Source organism: Heteronotia binoei, chromosome 10 (genome assembly GCF_032191835.1).
Source record: "Heteronotia binoei isolate CCM8104 ecotype False Entrance Well chromosome 10, APGP_CSIRO_Hbin_v1, whole genome shotgun sequence".
In the NCBI taxonomy this organism is placed as follows: Eukaryota; Metazoa; Chordata; class Lepidosauria; order Squamata; family Gekkonidae; genus Heteronotia; species Heteronotia binoei.
Window position 1 is genome coordinate 100,185,971 of NC_083232.1, and position 24,936 is coordinate 100,210,906.

Below are 24,936 nucleotides of genomic sequence, written 5' to 3' on the forward strand. Positions count from 1 at the left end.
CGGCCACGAGTTGCTGGTGGAAAGTGCCATCAAGTTGCAGCTGAAATATGGGAACCCCATAGGATTATCAAGAGAAGAGACATTCAGAGGTGGTTTGTCATTACCAGCCTCCTCCATGGTGTCCATCTAAGCACTAATCAGGGCAGACCCTGCTTAGCTTCCAAGATACGATGAGACTGAGCCATCCAGGTCAGACAAACAGAGGTGGTTTGCCATCGCCTGCCTCTGCATAGCAAAGCAACCCTGGACTTCCTTGGTGGTCTCTCATCCTAATAATAACCAGAGATGACCCTGCTTAGCTTCCAAGACCTGACAAGATCAAGCTAGCCTGGGCCATCTAGATCAGAGCAGCTACAAGTCAGTCTCCTCAATAGTTTCCAGAGCATATCTGGGACCCAGACTGGGAATGTTCCCAAGAAAAAACATAATGTGTTGTTAGGAACCTGGTAAGTGAGCAAATCCCATACACATGCAGTCATAGCACAGCAGAGGGGTCCTGCTCCATCCAACTCCTAGTGAGAAAGCTTAAGAGCAGCCTTCCAGAAAGATCTTAATATTCTTTAAATAAATAAACTCTTCTCTGCTTCAAAAGCAATTTGGGAGGATTGCCATTTGAAGGAAAGTTTAACACCCCGTGGGTTCACAGAACTAGTTTGACAGTTCTGAAAAGAAAATGTTGAAGGGACAAAAAAGAAGTTTTAACATTGCAAATGTGATTCAGCTTAATATCTGAGCACACCCTTGAGATACACCCAAAGTATCCACTGAAGCCAAAAATAGAATATGTTGACAGTAGGCCAATGTGAATTCTCCTGGATTTGCCGAGCAGCTCCAGCAAAGGGAAACAACGCCAGGACTAGCGGTGAGTTTCAGCAAACTAATCTAAGCAGACTAGATTGACAGTGGTCCATATATTCAGTTTGGAAACAGTTTAGAACCAGTCACACAAGCAATCACACTGCTCTCTCTTTCAAAGTAATGCTAGTCTCAGTTGGGACCCTTAATACACAGACAAATCCTTTGTTTTGATTTCCAGCTGACATCTGATCAGTTAATGGCTACAATGCAACATGTATAACGTGATGCATGTGATATTCAGCCCCCAACTTTATTAATTGTGTGAAAATATTTCATTTTTAGGTTGGAAGGACTGTAAGGATAGTTAAATTATGGAGGGTCTCAGCTAGGAGCACCAACAGGAGGGTCAGAAGAAGAACAAAAACACAAAACTGTAGCAGGGTTTTCAGCACATTATTTATGTAAATCAGATAGCGTGAAGGTGTCATAGCGAGAGTAAAACACATTACTTAGAGAAGAGGCCCATTCCATTTGCACAACACCACTTATACTGTACTGAAGCAGCACCATAGAATGGTTTTAAAACTGAAATAAGTAAATTATGGTTTTATATGTTTTATTGGATTGATTGTATTGTATGATGTTGTGAGCCGCCCTGAGTCCGCTTGCGGAGAGGGCGGGATATAAATTGAAAGTAATAAATAAATAAATCTATCCAAATGTCTGATTTGACTTCAGTCTGTCATGATGTCTTAAAACAGCTTTCCAGTTCTAAGGCAAATTACAACGCTGTAACTATAGTTAGTTCATTGCAGATGTCATAGAAAACTAGTTACTGAAAGTCAGGACATAAGAGCAGAAATGAAAACACAAGAAGGCAATATGCAAGCACAAATCTCCTTCACAATGGCCAAACCATGGTTTGACTGTGATATACAAACTGGGGGGGGGGGAGGGGGAGGGGGGGACAGAAGAGGAGGAGAGTTGGCTCAAAGTCTCAGAGCATGTTACTGTGTTTGTTCTTTTTAATGCTTTCTTGGAAACATAACATTTAAATACCTTTCCTTTATTTAACACCTCACTTGGCTTCTGTTCCTCTCCCCACAACAGACACTCTGTGAGGAGAAGAAGATGATGATGAAGAAGACGATGACGACGACGATGACATTGGATTTATATCCCGCCCTCCACTCCAAATCTCAGAGTCTCAGTGAGGTAGGTGGAGCTGAGAGAGCTCCGACAGAACTGCTCTTAAAAAACAGGTTTAAGAGAATTGTGACTGACCAATAGCTGCATGTAGAAGGGGGGGAATCAAACCTGGTTATCCAGATTAGCGTCCGCTGCTCTTAACCACTACACTGCAGCTGGAATGGTGTGTTAATGAAAGCTGCACAAAACAACCCCCTGAATTTGCTGAAATTGTAGAGACAAACACCTTCACAGCCACCCCGTCAAAATCTACAAAAGCGGTCTTAAAACACAATGGGTATAATCCAGATAAAGTGAACTATTTCTAGATCCACTGAAACTAATGAATCACAATTAAATGTTTGCGTCGCACTGCTTTCAAGTAAATTTCCAGTATGCATAACCTTCTCTAGAGTGGCCTGATAAGGGCACAGTGCATACCTCTGTAGTAAGTATTTTCAATCCAGGTTCAAATCTTTCAACAATTTTACTACGATAACAATGACTGGACTTTGGATATATGGCTATCTTTCTGGGTCAACTAAATGAGTATAATTGGTTTCAGGGTTCGTTTTGTAGAAAAATAGGTGGTGGAGTTCATTAGCATAAATCATTAGCATATGCCCCCCCCCACCAGCCAAAAGCAACCCGATGCAAGAAAGGAGAGCCCCGGGCAAGCAAGGCCTGCTTGGGCCGCCTAGAGATCCAGCCAGCCCAAGCAGGCCTCACTCACCTGGGGCTCTCCTTGGCACACACACACCCCTTGGCACCTCCAGAAAGCCACCTGCTGCCCAAAATCACATCAGAAGTGGAGAAAGGGTGGCACGGGCTTCTCCAGGGGTTAATGAGGGCTGCTGGGGGTGTGGCAAAGCTCCTGGTGTCTGGCTGGCTGCCCGCTCTCCTAATCCAGGGATTGTTATGCAGCTGCACCTACTATTTAATGGACAAGGTAGGTGAGGAGGAGGAGGGGGGACCCTCAGAAAGGTTCAGGAGCTGTGCTTCTGTGAGCTCCTGCTGAATTCAAGACCTGATTGGTTTCACTGGAAGGTTTTACATTCTCTACACCAGAGGTCCCCAACATGGCAACTGTGGGCACCATGGTGCCCACCAAAACCTCTCCAGTGCCCATCAAGAGTTTATCTATCCATCTATCTGCTTTGAGAAAGTATCTCTCAAACCTTTTTCCTGCCAGGAGAAGTGTGTTCAACAAATGGACTCAATACAACAAAGTATACCTAACAGAAGTCCAACTGTGGAGCTATGTTCTCTGGCACTACAACAGTTTTGCAATTTGGCAAGGAAGTTGTTAAATATCTGCCTGTCAAGACAACTTGGTTTAATCATTAAAGGCAGGTTTCCAACATGCATGCCATCTACAAATATGGACTCTCAACAACAGTGCCATTTAGAGTGGATGGCAGCTCTGGAAAAAGGCATGCGAGGTCTGTCTCTCGAGCTGGCTCCTTTTCTTCCTGTACTCAGAAGTTAGGCAATCAGAAAATCTGGCATCACCTGCAAAAGGATGTCATGTTTTGCACTGTTCCAAGTTTTGTAGTCCAACTGAAAAGGAACTGAATCACCAGCTCTGCTTAGAAATGGTTCCAAAATTGCTTGCACACCCATGTGCTAACAAGTGTTCAGCTAAATCTGTTTAGATTAAAACTGCTAATGAAAGACAGACAGCGTTGCTTATCTCAGCTTTGCTTTTCAGGCTCTTTATTAGATTCAGTTAAAAATAATTGGAGGCTGAAGACCCTTGGATCCAAATGATTTTTTTTTAATTATATCCTGTGCTCTCTAACAAAGACCTCAAGGCAGTTTACAACAGAACAACAACAAACATTAAAAAACCCAATGCGAAATGCAAGTCAATATGTTAAAATTCCTGCATTAAAATACACACATACACAGCAACAGAATGAGCCATAAGCAGTAGCAGAAGTAAGACTATGAAATCCATTTATGAACCTGAGATGATAAATCCGACCATAAAAACAGCATTAACTGAGTTCACAGCATTGAAAACACTGAATAACCAAACTGAAAAATTGTTAACAGACTGGGAAAATGAAAACAACATGCAAAAGGATATAGATGAAAAATATGTTAGGAAACACATTATACATGGAGGGATGCCACAAATTTTGCAGCAAACCTTTTCGACAGTCAAATTTGCCCTGTTCAGCTCTCCTGATCAGACTCTGAGCTGACCAGGGGTATGTTTAGATAATGTTCAGCAAGTGTGATCAGGGCTTCTAATCACCATCCCAAAACCTGTTGCATCTCAGCAAGTTTGGAGGTGAGCACAGAGGCAGTACAGTTTCCAGGATGAGAGATCAGAAAGATCCAACATCATCAGCAAATCAAAAACCACCTTCCAGGTAATCCTTCATCAGCTTGGAATCGGCTTCTTGTGGATGCGACTGGCCTGTTCTTGCAAAAAGATGCAATCAGGTTGCAAACAGACCCATTAATCAGCAAGCTGCCTAATCAGTGCTGGTGAACAGGAGTTTTGCCAAACTAGCAGATGTTGGAGCATCCCTCATCATACCTTGGGTTGGATCCTCCTTCTTATTGGCTTGAGATTCTGCAATCCCCCCCGCCCATGCAGACTCCATCCCTTTATGGCTTTTCTCCTATCCATGGCATTAACTTGTTGGTTGTCAAAAGAGGCCTCCCTCTCCAATGAAAATTGCGTTCTGCAAATGGTTTGTTGAATGGATACCATTCTCAGCCAGAAGAAGTCAATATTTTCCTTTTCAAGCCATTTCTTTCCATGTTTATACATAAACCCTCCCAACATCGGGGTGGGTCATAGGGACTATCCCAGCCCTCAACACTGAGCGCTACTGAAAGAGGAAGGGAACACAGCAGCCTTAATGGCAGGAGGCAGCCACAGAGTTGGAGGGAGCATTACGCCAGCACTATGCTGGGGTTCAGCTACTGAGTGGCTAGCAGAACCCAGTATGGGTGCAGAGCTGATGGTGTTCAGTGCTGGTGCAGGAGTCACACAGCACTGCTGGGGAGAGAGGAATGAGAGAAAGATAAGAACATCCAAAGAGCCTCGCTGGATCAGACCAGGGGCTCATCTAGTCCAGCATCCTGTCTCACACAGCAGCCAACCAGTTCTTTCGGAGGGCCAGCAACAGGGCGGAGAGGCGGAGGCCTTCATAAGAACATCAGAAGAGCCCTGCTGGATCAGACCTGTGAAGGTCCATCTAGTCCAGCATCCTGACACACACAGGGGCCAACCTGTTCCTCTAGAGGGCCAACAACAGGGCAGAGAGGCAGAGGCCTTCATAAGAACATCAGAAGAGCCCTGCTGGATCAGACCTGTGAAGGTCCATCTAGTCCAGCATCCTGACACACACAGGGGCCAACCTGTTCCTCTAGAGGGCCAACAACAGGGCAGAGAGGCAGAGGCCTTCATAAGAACATCAGAAGAGCCCTTCTGGATCAGACCTGTGAAGGTCCATCTAGTCCAGCATCCTGACACACACAGGGGCCAACCTGTTCCTCTAGAGGGCCAACAACACAACACAGAGGCTGAGGCCTTCCCCTGATGTTGCCTCCTGCTCTGGGATTCAAACATTTACTGTCTTCTGAATGTGAAGGTTCCTATTAGTCACCATGACTAGTAGCCATTGATGGGCCTATCCTTCATGAATCTGCCTCGACCCCTTTTGAAACTGTCAGTGCCAGTAGCTGCCCTCTGACCCATGGCCCCATCAGAGCATGGGATGCAACGCCTCATTTCAATTCTTTTGGACGATGTTTGAGAAGCACAGTTTTTCAGCCATATTGAGTCACCACAGACATTTGGGAAGATGGGGTAAAATATTAAAATTATATCCAGTCAAGGAAGGGCGGGATACAAACTAATAAAATACAAATAAAGAAAGAAATTAAAAATAACCGGCTCAGTAAGAAATCTGAATACAGGGCTTCCACGAGACACCCTAGTCAGAAAACAACACCAGCTCTTTTCATTTCTACCATCTGCTTCCAGCAAGGCCCCTTTTAAAAGAGCAGCGATTCCTGCTGTCGCACCAAAACAGAGGCCCTTCGTTTGTGCCGAGCTAGCAGGATTTGATACACATGAGCAGCTTTCCTTCCCATCGGTTTCACTTGGCTTCCCTCTGGGGCAGCAATACTCCACTCCAAATATTTCCAGTCACTGACACAGCAATAATGACAGTTCAGCCGGCCAAGAGAGCCATGAAGTCAAGCAATAATTTCTGCTCTTAAAATACAGCCACTCAGCTCCCCATCTCAAATTAGTATACTTCATCCAGTGTGGCAGATACGAATGCTCCGCTCATCTGGGCTGAGCAAAATCTCATTGCAAAGCATTCTAGCAGTGCTATCTGAAAATTTGCAAAAATTCTTTCCTAATGCATGAACAAACCAAACCAAAACCTGAGCCACTCGGAAACCCCAATCATGTAGCAAATCAAGATTTGTTCAGGTTTAATATTTCCAGAGTTTCCTGTCCTGAAGCAAATGATGTCAGAACTTCTTTACAAGGTGTAGTGATGATTGCTAATAATTAGGGTTGCCAAATTACAGGTAGTGCCTGGAGATCACTCAGAATTACAAATGATCTCCAGATGACTGAGATCAATTCCGCTGGAGACAATGGCTGCTTTTGAGGGTGGACTCAATGGCATTGGACCCCACTGAGGACCCTCCCTGGGCTCCATCCCCTCTCTAGGAACTTCCTAAGCCAGAGTTGACAACTCTAAGGAGCTTGGTGGTGGAAAATGCTATCAAGTCCCAGCTGACTTACGGCAACCACACAGGATTTTGCGGCAAGAGACGTTCAGAGGTGGTTTGCCATTGCCTCCCTTCGCATCACACCTCTGTTATTCCTTGGTGGTCTCCCATTCAAATACTATCCAAGGCTGGGCCTGCTTAGCTTCCAAGATCAGACAAGACTGTGGTAGCCTGGACTTTAGGTTTGAAAAAAGGTTGAACACATTCGTGGAAGACTGCATACCTAACATGCAGTCTTCTTCCACAAATGCATGCAGCCTCTTTGGATTGCCTTCTCAGCTACCAGCAATCATCAACACACCTTGTGGTAATGAACTCTGCAAGTTAATTACACTAGTTAGCCAGGAGAGCAAAGCAGAATCTTCATAATTGTGCTGGGCTCCCAGCCCACTGAGAGTGTATAGGCAGGGGTCAGTAGATTCATTCCCATTCCCATTCCGCATTCCCCCCCCCCCCCCCCCGAGTGTGCCAATTTCAATGTCCCCTGCAGATAACTCATTGCTAGGAATATCAGATGCTGGCTCATCTTCTAGCAAATCATGCTAGACTAGAAGGACCTTGGTTGAATTCCGTACGACGATTTTCAGGTCTGCAACTCACAGCTCTTAAAACACTGATGTCTTTGTGATCCTAAAAGCCCAGAAGTGTTAAAGCCTACAGAGAGAAGAGCACACCTGCCCAATTCAAACAAACAAGAAGCGCACATAAAAGCCTAGCTCCAGTGGAGCCGCTCATTCTAAACGGTTTCTTTCCATTTTATGAACTAAAATTATTTGGATGTTGTGAACACATAATAATTATTCTGATTATTCTTTCCAGAGCAGCCAGATCAATACAGCAGTTGCAGAACGAAAGAGTAATTTCATATACACATCATGGATTTTGGTCTAAAAATGATCCAGTTGTACTTCACTCATTCAGACATTTTCTCTTTTAAATAAGTGGAAGTTCACTTACCAATGCAGGCATGGACTCTGACCGACAGCTGGGTTCTCAGAATTATACTGTGCTTTTTGCCCCTTCTGGGGAAGGAAAAAAGAGAGGAAACTTCAGATGAGAAGATCAGATGCTAAGTATAGTTAAAGACTGATTTCGCGTTAGGCTTTTGCTCTCGGCACTTCTCTCCATTTTTGCAAAAGTTGCCCTGGAGCTGCGAGTTGGTGCACCACTGTTCCGCAGCAAGCAGAAACCACTTGTCAGAGATCTCGTTTGCTGCAGAATAGCAGCACGCCAACTCGCAGCTCCGGGGCAACTTGTGCGAAAACAGAGAGCAGCCCCAGTAGCAAAAGGGCTCTCCACCGGGAACAAGCCTAATGTGAAATCGGTCAAAGATTCAAAGTTCAGAGCCTCCACATTTAAAGTGGTCTTCAATCTGCGGGTTGGGATCCTTGGGCGGATTACAGAGTCCCACTTCTGGATCCCAAGCTCCTATTTCAGGCTACAGAAGGAACAATCTACTGATTTCAGTGAAGCTTTTGACAGGGTTCCCCATGAAGTTCTGATGAGTAAACTCTCTAGGACTCTAGGATAGTCAAGTGACGAGAGAACTGGTTAGAGAACCGAACTCATCTGAATGGAGGGAGCTGTCCAGTGGGGTGCCTCAGGGCTCAGTTCTGGGCCTGGTACTTTTTAATATTTTTATAAATGATCTGGATGAGTGTGTGGAGGGGCTACTCATTAAATTTGCAGATGGCAGGCGGCGGGCAAGGCAGTTGGCTCCCTTCCTGGATCGCGACGACCTAGCAACAGTGATCCATGCTACGGTCACCTCGAGGTTGGACTACTGCAATGCCCTCTACATGGGGCTGCCCCTGTGCCGAACTCGGAAATTGCAGCTGGTGCAGAATGCCACGGCCCGGCTGTTATTGGGCCTCCCAAGATGGGGGCACATTCGGCAGGGTCTTCGGGCTCTGCACTGGCTTCCAATAATATACCGAGTTCGGTACAAGGTGCTGGTTATTACCTTTATGGCCTGGGACCTGCCTACCTGAAGGACCGTCTCTCCCCACATGTTCCCCAGAGAGTACTGAGGTCGGGAACCCAAAACCTTCTCGCTATCCCTGGGCCAAAAGAAGCCCGCCTTAAATCGACTAGGGACAGGGCCTTCTCTGTTATGGCCCCTACATGGTGGAACCAGCTACCGGAGGAGGTGAGGGCCCTGCGGGACCTTATTCAGTTCCGCAGAGCCTGTAAGACAACCCTCTTCCGGCTAACTTACACCTAACTGATATGGGAACTAATGTAGCTTTACCAGATTCTTGCTACTCATACTGTTATAAGGTTTGATGTTTTAAGGTTTTAAATGTTTTGACTGTTTTAACTGCTTATATATTTAAATGTTAATTTAATTTTTTGTCTTATTATTTGTTGTGAGCTGCCCTGAGCCATCTTCGTGGGAAGGGCGGGATATAAATAAATGAATGAATGAATGAATGAATGAATGAATGAATGACACCAAGTTGGGAGGAGCAGTGAATACGCCAAGAAGATACAGATAGAATTCAACAAGATCTGACCACACTGGAGAAGTGGGCAGAAGTGAACAAACTGCAATTTAACAAGGATAAGTGCCAAGTTCTACATCTGGTTAACAAAAAGGAGGAACACATATACTGCGTGGGGGATATACTTCTGGGTAGCAGTGTGTGTGAACAAGATCTTGAGGTATGGACAGACTGTAAGTCAACTATGAGCAGCCAGTGTGCTGCTTCAACAAAAAGGGCAAATGCCTTCTTGGGGTGTATCAACAGAGGCATAACATCCAAATCACAAGATGTCCTGCTGTATATTGCATTGGTCAAACTACACCTGGCGTGCAGTTCTAGAGGTCTCACTTCAAGATTGATGTGGACAGAATGGAGTGAGTGCAGAAGAGAGTGATGAGGATGATCAGGGGCCTGGAGACCCAGAAGCCCTATGAGAAAAGGCTGAGGGGCTTGGGAATGTCTGAAGAAGAGGAGGTTGAAGGGGGAACATGAATGCTCTCTAAGTATTTGAAGGGCTGTCCCTTAGAGGAGGGCAGGGGGCTATTCCTGTTGGCAGCAGAGGAGACGACTCACAATAATGGGTTAAAATGAAGGGTGGGGAGGTATTGACTGGGTATTTGGAAAAAACTTTCTTACAGTAAGAGTTGTTCAAAAGTGGAATCAGCTATCAAGGAAGGTGGTGAGCTCTCACTTTGAATGATTGAGACGTCCTAAAGAAAACAATGTGAGCATGTGAAAGTCGGGTGGCCTGGAAGAAGAGAGGGATTCTCCATCAAAACGTGCTTTAATCTAGAGAGCATGTTGCCTGCCTTTTGTTAAACCACTGTGCATTATTTACGGGATGACACTATTCTTTCAAGTTTCAGCGAGTCAGCTGCCAACTTATCAAGCCGCTATGGAAGCTTTGCACCCTTCAAGCTACTTCGTGTCAGTTACCTTACCACGTCAATTTGTTGTGTGAGAGAACTGTGTTTCTTGTTAAGTGGAACTGAGGTCCATTTATTACCATACCGTGTCATCTTTGGAGTCAGCAAGAAATGGATTTCCTTGTGTGAAGTCTTAGGCTGCTTTAAAGACTGTTTTTTGTTTCAGTGAATGTGTGTTGAAATTATATGAATGTAAGTTATTTGGTAATACTATCCAGTATTGTGATTTATTTAGTATAAGTGCTTTTTGCAAATCACTATAAAAGCATTGAATTGTTATTCACAGACTTATTTACTGTGTTTGAGTTAATCTGGTCTGTGGTTTCCTTGTGGTTGGTTTAAGTTCACAGAAACAGCATTGCTGTCAGATGGCCATTTGGCCTCTGCTTAAAAACTTCCAAAGAAGAGCCCACCACCTCCCAAGGAAGCCTCTTACACTGAAGTACTGCTCTGTTGGGAAGTTCTTCCTAATGTTAAGCCAGAAACTCTTTTGATTTAATTTCAACCTATTGGTTCTGGTCCAAACTTCCAGAGCAACAGAAAACAACTCTGCACCATCCTCTATATGATAGCCCTTCAGCTACTTGAAGATGGTGATCATATCACCTCTCAGTTGTCTCCTCTCCAGGATAAACATACCTAGCTCCTTCAACCTTTCCTCATAGGACATGGTCTCCAGACCACTCACCATCTTCATTGCCCTCCTCTTGACACATTCCAGATTGTTTACATCCTTCTTCAATTGTGGTGCCCAAAACTGAACACAATCATAGAATCATAGAGTTGGAAAGGACCTCCAGGGTCATCTAGTCCAACCCCCTACACAATGCACCCCCTCACTGCCTGGAGCTGCACAAGGGACAAGCAGGAGGAGCCTGAAAGGTAAAAGGCAAAAATGTTCCCTCTGCCTGGGGGCAGGCGGGAGGCCTTCTTGTTTTTTCAAGGCTTATCATGCTGAGGTGGTTCTCCTGGGCACGGCTGGGGCTGATCGCTGCCTCCTCTGCCCCTCCCTCAGCTCCTCCTCCTTCTCCTGCTTAACTGCTGAGAGTGCTGGAGCCATGAGGAGTGCAGAAGGCGGGGGGGGGTGGCACTTGGTGGGAAATGGCTTGAGTGACACAAGCAGGAGCCTGAAAAGTGAGCAGAAGGTGGGGAAGCACAGAAACACAAAACCACCTCTCTGCCAGGAGGGAGGATTTTCTTTAGGTTTTTTGTCTGTCTGGTCATGTCACACTCCTCGATGCAGCAGGGGTCATCTCCACCCCCTCACTGCCTTGCTATGGAGTGTGTGTGTCTGTGAGGGGCTGGTCATGCTATGGCTCTCCTGGGCACAACTGGATCCTCCTCCTTCCCCTCCCCATCACCTTGCTACAGTGGGTGTGTTTCTATTGCGGGGGGGCAGGCTTATTATGCTACAGCTCTCCTGGATACAACGGGGTCGCCCTCCCCCTCCCCTCCTTACCATCACCTTTAATACTTTACTTAATTGTGTCTGTCTGTGTCTTTTATGAAGTTTATATCTCCAGTACCTGTCACTACGTTTTACGACACACATGGCCTGGCCTAACGAAATGATATTGATTTATGCCAGATCTGGCCCTCATAACCAGAGTTTGACACCCCAGATCTAAATGGCAAAGGGGGAAATGAACACATACCTTTGGAAGGGACCTTTTATTTACTAGAGGAAGCAGGCCTCAGTCTGACTTTCTCCTGTCAGTAGCAACAAGAAAAGTTACTCGATGGAAGCCCAGAGTTGGCAGCTCTGGGTTGGGAAACACCTTGATTTTGGGGGGGCCAGCCTGAAGAAAGCAGGATTTGTAGCGGCAAGGGACTTCAATGGGATAAAATGCCATAAAGTCCACCCTCCAAAGCAGCCATTTTCTCCAGGGGAGCTGAACTCTGTCATGTGATAATAGCAGAAGCTCTCCAGGCCCCACTGAGAGGTTGGCACCTCTACAGAAGACTAAGGATGAGATCTTAAGCATGTGACTGGCCCAAGGTCACCCAGGAAGCTTCCATAGCAAAGCAAGGATTCAAACTAGGGTCTCCCAGATCCCAGTATGACATGTTAACCACAACACCTCCTTCCCAACCAGCTTTCACTGCATTCTTTCTTATAAACCCTAAATAACGACTTTAAGAACTGACTTTGATGGACCAAGGGTCTGATTCAGTATAAGGCAGCTTCATGTGTTCATATATAAAGAAATCTTATTTTGCAGCAACTTAAAACATTAAAACAATAAAAATCACAGGTAGCAGCATTTTCAGGATGACTTATTAGGGCCACCTAGATGGAATGAATAATAGATTTTTAATAGATGGGGAATAGTGTTTTAATAGATGGGGAATTAGAGCAGGAAGGCCAGGTGAGAAGGACGCCTGCCGCCTTACCCAAAGGCCTGGCAGAACAGCTCCATTTTACAGACCCTGGAGAACAATTAAAGATACCATAGAGCCCTGCTCTCTGCTTTAACCATCTCACCACAGCCTCCAAACTCTCCACCAAATTCACAGGAGTGTTATCCGGCTGGCGTCATCAGCATACTGGTGACATCCCAGCCCAAAACTCAGCACCAGTTGGGCGAGGAGGTGCATGCAAATATTAAATAACCCACCTGAGGCTACCCAGGTGCCTAGTTGGCACCCTCTGCCCCTGATCATAAAGAAGCAAGGCAAGCCACTGCAAGGCTATCCCGCAGACTCCTACGTTGGCAGGGCAGTAGGCCAAAAGATCATGATTGACCATAATGAAAGCTGCTGTAAGATCATTCCTCACATTTTTATAAGGTGGAGTACTAGTCCTTTCAGGGCCTGTGTGTGGGAGTAGGCAAGGTAGGCAGTCGTCTAGGGCGCCCCCTCCCAACGCACGACTCTGGCTCCTGACTGCTGCCACCTTGTCCTCTCCCATCACCAAGCTGCCCTCAACAAAGCCAAGCCACCCCCCTCTCCCTGATGCGTAACTTGGCCTCGCACCTCATCCTATCCCGCCACCCTCCTTCCTGGTGTGACTGGCAAGCACTTATTCTCACAAATTTTTAATAACTTATCACATTTTTTTGAAAAATTAAAATTAAAAATCAGTAAATTAAGAATGTGAAAAGTTTCAGGTTTGGCAGTCTTCATTTTCCCTATATTTTTTTACTAATGGGGGGGGGGGGCACTAGTGGATGATTCGCCTAGGGCACCAGGAAGCTTAGCACCAGCCCTGAGTCCTTTTGTTTTTAAGAAGAAACATGTACGTTTTGCAGCTTTCTGACACCCAAAGATTTCCATCTGCTGCTTGGAAGGCTTTTGTCCTCCCTTCTGACCTCCCCCTCTCTTGTGTGCTCATTCTCCCTTGGCAACGATCATTTGACATGGAAGATTCCACCACCTACACCCTGCAGTATCCAAGGACAAGCTCCCAAAGATATCATAGATGGTTTTGATCGGCTGATGTAGGAACTGCTCCCTTGAGTGCAGGCTCAAATGTAATGAAGCCAATTAAGGAGGCTTGATGAATCCATGAACCAACTTGTCACAAAAAAGAAAGAGACCCGCTCAGTTACCTATCTGAGTCACAAACTCAGACAAGTGGGCAGGCCAGCTTCCAATAGACTGTTGATCAAAATTTTTCTCCCCAACTTAGCAGCAAGAAAAGCCCCTCAGAATGGAAGTCTGGTTACCACAATCGCAAGTTTATCCTGCCCTGCATCTAAGAAGCTCAGAGTTGTGTATATGACTTTCCCCCACCTCTCCCCATTTTATCTTCACAACAATGCAATACGGTTTGCTTAGATTGAAACAGAGTGACTCACCCAGAGAGCTCCATGGCAGAGTGAGGATTTGAATTCAGGTCTTCACAGTCCCAGTCAAACATTTTAATCATTACACCAGCTTTCAAGAAAAAGAAAACCCCTCTGCCTTAGACAGCCCCTGTTCTGAGCATGGAAAAAAACATGATGCGTCTGCAGGTAAAATGACCACCTGGCTAAGTCACCTGATACTCCTGAAGTTCAATTTACCTCCTGGCTTCATCCCAAGGATATACTATAATAGACAGAGCAGCTAACATTAAATAAATACGACTGTTATTCTGGGTGCAAAATGACATTTCTTTGCCACAGAATTGGAGCACCCTTGTTACATACATCAGGAGTGCTGCTAAAAGATGTGCCCTTCCTTGCTTATGAAAGTTTACCCCAATGCAAAACAGAAGCAACTAATCATGTTATAACAACTCCTTGCACCAAAGATACACCTTTAAACGGCCATCAATTCCCCCTTCAAAGCTGTTCAAAAATAGGTCTTTCTCTGCTCAGTTCGGGATTCAAGAGATATAAACAGCTGATGCTGGAATAAAAACATTAATCACTTATGGAAACTAGACTCTTAGGAAGACAGGCAGAGGAGGGAAATAGGAAAACCTCGCTGCTACTTCACCAGGAAACCTTCTCAAAAACAAATAACCTTTCTGAAGTTTCTTACATCTTATCCTAAGGGTCCCCAGCACAGTGCTTGTGGGTACCATGGCGCCACCAACACCTTTTCTGCTACCCACCAAGTGTTTATAGGAAGTGGGCAGGGCCAGGTGGGGCTTTTGTTCATGATCGGCTGTGCAGATTTTTAGAAATGTTGCTTTGGCAGCAGCTGCCACGTCAGCAGAAGGATCTTTACTGTGTTAACTGAAGTTAAGCATTTTGTAGCCGGCTCTGCCTCCTGTGGTGGCCATTTTGTGGCAGCCATTTTGCTGCTTCACCCACCATCCTATAATATAGAGGGTTCAATGCAATGAAGAGGCAAGGTGGCAGTGATCATCAGCTCTTTACTAGGTACAGCATGGTATAGGGCTGCACTCTAATGACAGACGACTGGGCCAAAGAGGCCAACTATATACAACACAGGGTTCCTGTGCTAGCACGTTATTGGGTCATTCAAACCAGCAGGGGGCCTGTGATTGGAGCAGGGCAGCATGGATTTTGATCCTGTTGCCCATTGTTCTCAAGTCCCCAAGCTCCATTCTAATAGCTCCAATAAGCCTGGCAGGAACACCCTTATAAGTCTTCACTTGAGTCCTCATACACAACACATGCCATGTCAGAATTCTAATTGTCCTTAGAGACTCAAAGAAGTTGGGGACCTCTGCCTTATCCTATCACTAACAATCCACCCCCAAATCTTTCTGGTTCCAAATCAGTTGGGAAAGTTCCAGAAGTGCCAATTTAGCTACCAGCTACTTGAAGATAAATTTCTGAACTGCATTTGAAAGTGGATTGGGACAGGCAACCTTTTGAAAGTGTTTTTTGCTGCATTACAGGAGCTACAGGCATCCACTTAAGGAAGAGGAGGAAATCTGTTTACTATTCTGGACTGTAATTGGAGTTATTGTGGTGTCCTTCTTCTGTTTTGTATTCTGTGATTTGAAATTTTGTATTTCTGGAATACTATCTGTCTGTTTCAAGCTACTAATTAGATGTGATGAGACTTTAAGAGATTTGTGTGAAGAGTTTATTCACAGAGGCATTGCTTTTTTCTCCTCCCTACCTGGAGGCTGGCAACCCTACCTTGCTCATAAGCTGACCTTCCTTACTTTGCAACTGTGCAACAGAGGGGAAACTCAGAACAGGAACCCAACCACTGCAATGGACTCTCCTTCTTAGGCTGCCCAGCTGTTTACCCCCCTCAGTTCTTGCTGCAGGTGGCTTCTGTAGCGTAGCTGAATTGTTTCAAATGAAGATTCTTTAAGCCAGGAGTCCCCAACCTTTTTGAGCCTGGGGGAATCTTTGGAATGCTGATACAGCACGGTGAGCACAGCTGCAAAATGCCTGCTGCAGGAGGTGCAGCCAGCCACAAAACAGTTGCTGTAGCTTACATTCAATTGCACAGTGCAGATCCTTGTGCTGCGTAGGTACCTGCTGCCTAAGTAATGTTTTTAAAAATCTGCACAACCAATCAGATCTCCAATGGCCAATCAGGAGTGTTGCAGGACAAAAGTCCAACTTGGCCCCACCTACTTTCTAAAAACACACAGTGGGCTCTGGGAAAGGTGTCAGGAGCTGACCCATATTTCTCAAAGGCTAATGGGGATGCTTTTGAAAGACTCACCATGACCTAGGTGGTACACAGCAGGCCTGGGCTAGCAGAAAGGGGGATTGTTGGAGATGCATTGAAGGTACCACTCTTGAGTGCCCTCCTAAGCTATCTTGCCCCATGGAAGTTAACTCAAAAGGCATTTAAATGCTTTCTGAAGGCAATTAAATGCGTTCTGAGCTGTCTTTTCCTACAGCCAAGGAAAATTCCAAGGGAAGGGGGAAGAAAAAGAACAACTTTGCCTCCATACTTGAGAAAAGATGGAAGGAGTGTGATGGTAGAGTCCCAGTTAATTACTCTCAGCTAGGGGTATGCACAGAAAAAAAATTGGCTAAATTTGGATCTGGGGTATTCTGGGGTAAAAGTATTTGGGGGGCTGAATATTCCCAAATATCAGGTTCAGTGCCCAAATCTGATCCAGGAGATATTTGGCTGTCCTGACCATATGGCTCCATTATACCCTATGGGCTATTAAAGTTAACAGCAAAACACAGGTATAATGTATGGGGGCTGGGGGGAGGAGGTTTGAAGGAGAGGCACCAAATTTGCCGTGTAGCTGCAGGAGCCTCTTCCTTAGAGAAGCCCCAAACTTCAAAAATATTAGAACTAGGGTCCAATTCTAGGGGGCCTCAAAGGGGGGGGGGCATCCCCCATGCTTTCCTATGGCAGGGGGGAAAGTATCAATTTTCCCACTGTTACTGCTTTCTGCAATGGCCGCAGCACAGAAATAGTGCATTGAATACACTGGTGCGAAGCAGCAGAGCCCTGTGCCAACCTAAAAGTGACCAGTCCAGTGGCACACCCCTACCAACTACTGCCCGGCAGCTGAACCCAGTATCCTTGCAGCCTGGGTATAACAAAAGATGGATGGACACAAATCTCAAATCAAGATTTACAAAACTGAACAACCTGTTTTACTGCAACGTTATTTCAGAAAGACTGGGAGATTGCTGAATTGCAATCATTACAAAACTCAGGGCAATGGAACCCCAAAGGACCAGCAGAGATGGTGGATTCTCATCTCACTACACAAGCTAAGTCACTTAGTTCTTGTTTATAGATGGAATTTTAACTGTGTTGATCTTAAAAGGGTCACTGGACTCAAACTTTGTTCTCACATCTGTTTTTAACTCCTTTATTATCTGAACGTCAATTTGCTGCTATTTACATGTCCTAGCAAATGTGTTATTCCAATCTTGACTGTGTTTATTGCTCTGTTACTTATGCATCTTGACTCTAATCAGCTTTCTGGCAACTAACCCACCCTTACCAGCATGTAATATTTGAGAAAATCTGATAAACTGTGTGAACTTGGGCACATGCGATTGACTTTAATGGCCCAACAGGATATGATGGAGCCAAACAGCCGCCAAATAGATTCATCAGCATTCGGAACTGCTGTATTCAGTGCCAAATACAGCCGAATCAGCTGTTATTTGGAGTTGTATTGTTTGGCTGAACCAAATGCACACCCCTACTCTCAGCATCCCACAATTAGGGAGAGTACATATGCCCATCAATCTACAATTTTGACATATTTATTTCATTTCACTATATTAAACCCAAACAAATAAACTAACTTGTTATTCCAGTTTGTTCCTTGCATCTCTTAAACATCTTTATTATGCTGCATGCTGATGTGCTGCTGACCCTCTACCTATATGTATGAACTGTTAACTTCCATTTCAATGTATTTGAAGAAGTGTACATGCACATGAAAACTTATACCTTGAATAAAACTTTGTTGGTCTTAAAGGTGCCACTGGACTATGAACAGCCGCAAACTTTAAGCGAGAAGCCAAGATTCTGAATTTTTCCAGGAAAGATGTTCCTCTGAAATCTCTACTCCTGAACCTGGAGAACACTCAGCTCAGCATTTCCCCATGCCAACCTTCTCCAAGGCAACTCTCACCACAAGGACACTTATACAACGACCTCCCTCTGGAGTATTTGACTACAAGCTAAATTGCTCCGCTGGGCAGCTCAAGGGAAGGCATCCAAACTAACCAGGTTCAAAAAAGTTGCAGAGAAGCCAGGTGTTCTTTGGTAGCCTTCTAAGTCTTACACAAATACAAGTTAAATAATCCAAATCACAAAGAAAAATACTGCCATCCAATTATCTTTCTAGTCTGCCCCTAATCTTAAACTCACACCAGATGCTAACTTCTGTTATTAATACTGTTTCTGAACATTATGAATCATGTTGGCATTCTTTCCCTTTACCATCCCTACTTGTCAAGAGGCCTTGCCATGACTGGTGTTGGTTCTTGAACTTGCTGTAATTGTATTGGGGATGTTGGGGGAGTTATGCTCTGCTCTGCTATGCCTTGCTTGCTTTGCTTTTGTCTGTAATGTACAAAGTAATCATTCTACCCTGTTGGAGGTGCTCACGTCTGGAGTTCAAGGACATGCTATCTTCCACCTGCTAAAACACAATGGGGGGCTGGGTGAGAAACTGGTCCTTTGCTGTGCGCAGGCATTTTGCTCTGAATTTTGGCGGACGTGTAATGGCCCAGGGAGGGAATATAGATCTGACCCCATTGGTCAAAGCCAGATCTGACACAGAGAGGCATACTGCTGTGATAAGTCTATCAATAAAGTGAACCTTTTCTGAACATCAGAGAAGCCTGCTTATCCCCATCTTTACCCCCATCTTTAAAAAGGGTTCCAGAGGAGATCCGGGAAATTACAGGCCAGTCAGTCTGACTTCAATACCGGGAAAGTTGGTAGAAACCATTATCAAGGAGTCCCATCCAGGTACTATACAAACAATAAAATTTTAACAGACCAAAAAGATAACAAACCCATAACTGACAGGGAAAAATTAACAATGGCTTAATTAGGAATGCACAAGTGGGAGACCCACAAGAAATTATTCTCTTACTTCTTCCTTTCCTTTTCCATAGTCAGTGTCAGGAAAGCGAGAATGTAGGGTCAGGAGGAGGGGAGAGAAGGTGAGAGAGAGAGAGAGAGAGACACTAATAGCTGCTATTGATTCTGGGATCCAGTGAATCCATAGATGAAGTAGTTCACAAAAATTTAAAGCAGAAAGTGGGACTGAGAGGGCAGAAGATATTGGGTTTGTAGTGGATAGCTCAATGAAAGTGTCTACCCAGTGTGCTACAGTAGTGAAAAAGGCAAACTCTATGTTAGGGACTGCATAACATCCCACACACTACCAGAACACGCCCCCAAATCCACCTGCTAGTGTCCTGGCCCCACTGATGGACCTCCTGATGGCACCTGGTTTTTTGGCCACTGTGTGACACAGAGTGTTGGACTGGATGGGCCATTGGCCTGATCCAACATGGCTTCTCTTAGGTTCTTATGTTCTGATGGCACCTGGTTTTTTGGCCACTGTGTGACACAGAGTGTTGGACTGGATGGGCCATTGACCTGATTCAACATGGCTTCTCTTATGTTCTGATGGCACCTGGGTTTTTTTGGCCACTGTGTGACACAGAGTGTTGGACCGGATGGGCCATTGACCTGATCCAACATGGCATCTCTTATGTTTTTATGTTTTTATGCTAGTGTGACAAGGGTACCTGGCAACCTTAGGGATTGGTTGGCCATTGTGTGAGATGGGATGCTGGGTGAGACAGGCCACTGGTCTGATCCAGCAGGGCTCTTGTATTTTTATGACTGCATTTTATATGTTGAATAGGAACACAAGCAGCAAGTTAAAAATACTCTTTGGGGATGGTTTCTCTCCCCTTTATAGGACAAGCATTGCAAGAACAGACAGGATAGAAATAGGGCCCATGCAGTGCCAATATGAGGGCTGGGCCCAGAAGGAAAGGATTCAAGAGCATATTCAAACTGGGAAGGTCAAAACAGGACTTGTAAGTGGCTGGTTCAAATATGGGCATGAATTCTGGGTGAGGTAACAAACATCCTGTCTGAAGAGGACTGGGTATAGTCCTGCCAAAGTGGTAAAACAATTGGATATTGAATGGCAGAGAGAGTTTTTTCATGACAAGCTCCCGCACTGATATCACAGGAAGTTCTTAATTGCAGCCTGATCCCCTCAGAGAGCAGATCTCTCGGTGAGACAGTATCTCATTTTTCCTCCAGGCTTGCTCCAGAGTACCCCCAGCTAGGTATGGCTCCTCTCCTCCTACATGCCAGGGATCCCCTTCCTTGAATTGCTTCCCCCTGCATCAAGGCATCTAGCTGGGGGTGGCATCAAAATAGAGGCCATGAGGTGGTAACACATAACCCCTAGCTCCATTTTCACAGAGACCCAGCGAGAAAACCAGCTGCTTACCAGGGCATATACTGACCCTCATTCTTGGATTAATATAACCCATGTTCTAAATGGAAAGGGCCAAAATCTACCTCCTGGGTCACCCCACCCATACACCATGGCACTTTGACAAAGCCAATAAAGATCTCCCAGAACAACCGATAAAACAATATGGCCCTTAGCTTTCCATGTAATCTTACCGTATGCCATTATGCAGCTTACCATACAAATGTGATAAGGTATCTAGGGTGATAAATGGTATTTACATGTTCTCAGCTTTGTTTCATGGCAGAGCACTCCCTAGCAGAACTCCTGTTTCTCAAAACACTTATTCTCAGGACCTCAGTTAATCAACTTATCCAAATTCTCTGTGCACCCACTTGTGCATTCCTGGGACATGAAGCCATGTGCAATTCTCATTGTCCAAATGGCCTCAGATGTTTCCAAGGCCCATTTAGATAACTGGACCTCTGTCTGTCATGAAAAGGATCTATTGGCTTCAATGGGGAAAGATGCAAATCAACTGTTTCTTTAAAGATGTAGGCTCCCATTTGAAGTTTTCTGAAGTCACTGAAAACTTGTTTCTGGATAAAGCCACAATCTACAGTACATGAGCAGTTGAAAAATGAGTAACTGGCAGATGTTCAAAATGGGGACAGGATTAACACTATCCCTATTTAGATCACCAACACATTACTTGCTGCACATGCATATTTACATTTCTTTATCATATTTAAATTCCAGTTTCGGATGAAAACAGTCTCCCAATTGTTCAAGAGATACAGGTCCTGTCCTCTGAGTTACAAACTAAAGAGACAGACACTGAATACTTGGGGCTGAACAGATCTTCTCTTGCTGCTATTCTTCAACAAGTGAAGCTGCCTTATACTGAATCTTGGTTCATCAAAGACACTATTGTCTACTCAGAGCGGCAGCGGCCTTCCAGGAGCTCAAGCAGAGGTCTTTCACATTGTCCAAATGGCAGAGGTCTTTCACGTTGTCCAAATGGCACACCGACCAAATGGCAGAGGTCTTTCACATTGTCCAAATGGCCCAAAAGCCAGATCCTTTTTTAAAGTAAGGATGCAAAAAATGGAACCCAGGACCTGCTGCATGCCAAGCAGATGCTCTACCACTACGAAATGGCCTGTCCCCTTTTTTTTAAAAAAACCCCAAAACGTGGTCACAGGGATACACAAAGCTGCCTTATACTGAATCAGGCCTTTGTTCCATCAAGGTCAGTACTGTCTACTCAGACTGCAATCAGCTCTCCAGGGGCTCAGGCAGAGGACTTTCAAATCACCTGCTGCCTGGTCCTTCTTAACTGGAGATGTCGGGGGTTGAGCCTGCAGCTTTCTACATGTGAAGCAGATGCTCTATCACTGAGCCTTCTGGGAAGGGGAGGGGTGCAACCTCCCAGTGGGTCATGGGCCTCTGGTTGATGGCAAAGGCCAGAGTACTCTACCCCCCACTTCTGCACAAGACTCCAAAGTCCATCTCTGGTATCCTCAGATCAAGGAGATCAGGCAATAGAGCTGGGAAATAATTGTGCCTGGTCACTATCAGTCTACAGGCAGGAGAACAGGATGACTGGTAAAGTTAGCAAAATCATTGCTATGTGATTTCAAAACAATGCCAAGAGGTTGGAGAAACGACGTTACACGACCTAAGCCTCTATGCCCTGTTGTTGGCCCTCCAGAGGAACTGGTTGGCCACTATGTGAGGTAGGATACTGGACTAGATGGACCACTGGGCTGATCCAGCAGGGCTCTTCTGAGGTTCTTACACAGATTTGGCAACACATAAAGAAATGTTTTGTAAATTGAACAGTCTTTTCAAAGGCCACAGAACAGCAATGAAGATCCTGTGAATTTGGGGTAGGTATTTGTGAGTTTCCTCCATTATACAGGGGGTTGGACTAGATGACTCTGGAGGTCCCTTCCAACTCTATGATTCTATGATTCTCACAGTAGCAAGAAGCGGTCACATGAGCACCGCAATCCTAAGGGAAAGATTCACTGGACACTGCAGAATTTGTTTCCACATAAACAGGCAAAAGGTTGGGCTGAGTTCAACAAAATATAAGCACACCTAGAGATGTGAAGGCCTGGAAAAAAACTGGAAAAATTAGGGGAAAAACCAGGTTTTCTTGGTTTTTGTCCTGAAGGCTTTTTTGTTTTTTCCCCCGAAAAACTGGAAAAATTGAAAAAAAGAAAATAAAAGAAATTGATTATGGGACGTTTTATTTTAACATGACAAATGAAATATTTTAAGACAAGGTGTTCAAATATTTTTTTCAAATCATTTCTAAAAAATATGTATGGTATCATATTATTCTAATTTCTGTGCACTGAGGACAAGCAAGTCATGCCCATTCATTAAAACTTAGTCCTACACTTCCTTCTATACACTTCCCCCCTATTCAATTCTTTTTATGAGAATGAGGTTTTTATTTTTATTTAATACTGTGGAGAGGAAATATAAATAATTGTTACTTCTGGATTTTTAAAAATTGTTTTGTGGAGGTTTTTTTGTCTGTTCCACATAAACTAGTAAATAGTTCAGGAAATTGTTGCTCCATTTGTTACAATTACAAATAAATATTATTTTAAAAAATAAATTATGTTTGTAATAATTGTTTGGATACACTATATTTTTAATATGCTAGTCACGATAATTTCATGCCAAGTAAAATTGTCCATAGTCATATTTTATGTTCCTAAAGTAACAAAATGACTTTCAATCTGGAAAAGAAAAAAAAGTGCTAATGTAACATTTTTTTCCCCAATTTTTCCAAAAATTTCTGTTTTTTTCTGGGGGAAAAAATTCCAGAAATTTTACATCTCTAAGCACACCCAAATGACTTCACCTTATATGAGCACAGAAGGCCAATTGTATAAAACAACACACAAAAATCAAATACCTGAATGAATGGCTAAGACCAACCAAAATATTATGACCAACCTTTTGAGTTCCCTGGCAGTCTGACAGGCCAGATGAGCTCCATACAATGTCTTCAGCCTACTCATGGCTTTGCAATATTTTGGTTGGTCCTTCTGTTCTGATAACTTCACGCCAGAAGGAGGCCCACAGACACAAGAAGGAAAGGAAAAGGAAAGGTCCCCTGTGCAAGCACCAGTCGTTTCCAACTCTGGGGTAGCGTTGCTTTCACAACGTTTTCATGGCAGAGTTTTTATGGGGTGGTTTTGCCACTGCCTTCCCCAGTCATCTACACTTCCCCCACAGCAAGCTGGGGACTCATTTTACCAACTTCGGAAGGATGGAAGGCTGAGTCAACCTTGAGCCGGCTACCTGAAAACCCAGCTACCGCCCGGGATCAAACTCAGGTCGTGAGCACAGCTCAGGACTGCAGTACTGCAGTTTTAACACTGTGCCACGGGGCTCTTTCAGACACAAGAACCTTGCATCAATTTCATAGCGCTTCAGAAGGGCTCGGAAATTGTAGTACAGTGAAATTCCAAGAACCCCAGCCTGTTCTCTCCCACAATGCCTCACCAAAACTACAACAATACAGGTTTCCTTGGAAAACAAATGACTGGTAAACCAGTTTAGCTTTGTAATGTGCATAACAGCTCTGTTCTCATGGATTTTGTACAAGTCAGGGAAAGGAATGGCATACATTGCATGAATAATAAAGAAAAAATAAATATCTGCTCTAATGGACCAAGTCAACTGTGATGTTTAAAGGCCCTCTTTCAGGTACCCCTTAGGTCTTCTGAGATTAGGTAGATGGCAACCAAGTCTCAGTTGTGGCACCAAAATTCAAGAACACCCTTCTCCCCAGAGAAATTTGTGTGTCCCCTTCAGTTGCCACCTTCCACCAGCAGGTAAAGACCTTTATATTTAGTTTGGCATTCTCTTAGTGACCCTTCCTTCCTGACCAATGTTTTAATTCTTACATTTTTGGTTTTGTATGTATTTTAGCTATGCTAGTAATAGTTTTAATGATGTGGGGCTTGGGTTGGTTTTAAAGTGTGATTTTATCATAAACACACATAAGTATGCACAAGCACACACATATATTTGTTAGTCATCTTGGTTACCCTCGTGAGGGCTGAAAGGTGAGGTATAAATTTTGTAAAATAAAATAAAATTTCAGTAAACCTACTTTCTTCTAAACTTTTCTAGCTTTCTTACTTTAGTTTTAAAGCACAATTTTTCACACAAGAATTACACTATTTCCACATGCTGCCTAAATTTTCCATGGACCAAAATATAGACACTTACCCAGAATCCTCCTGAAAACCTTCCAATTCATCCTTTTGCTCTGCTAGGGTAGACTCTAAATCCAAGTAGGTACCATTGTGAGACAACTGCAGTGCACAATCATCCAGCTGAAAGAGAAAGAATACAAACTGCTCCAGTTCTCTGATGTTAAGAAAAACCTTCCTCCCACAGAGACAAATCACATTGTTTTACT

At 44.4% G+C, this 24,936-nt stretch overlaps 1 protein-coding gene across 7 annotated transcripts in view; it reads right to left on the reverse strand.

Moving 5' to 3' along the window:
* Positions 1-24,936, reverse strand: part of FHOD3 (formin homology 2 domain containing 3) — a 407,856-nt gene that overhangs the window by 336,696 nt on the left and 46,224 nt on the right. For all 7 annotated transcript variants that reach the window (XM_060247836.1, XM_060247834.1, XM_060247833.1 and 4 more), the window contains exons 2-3: positions 24,744-24,850; positions 7,720-7,784 (exon numbers count right to left, since the gene is read on the reverse strand). In XM_060247836.1, the coding sequence (XP_060103819.1) occupies positions 7,720-7,784; positions 24,744-24,850 (172 nt within the window). The remainder of the gene's footprint in view (positions 1-7,719; positions 7,785-24,743; positions 24,851-24,936) is intronic.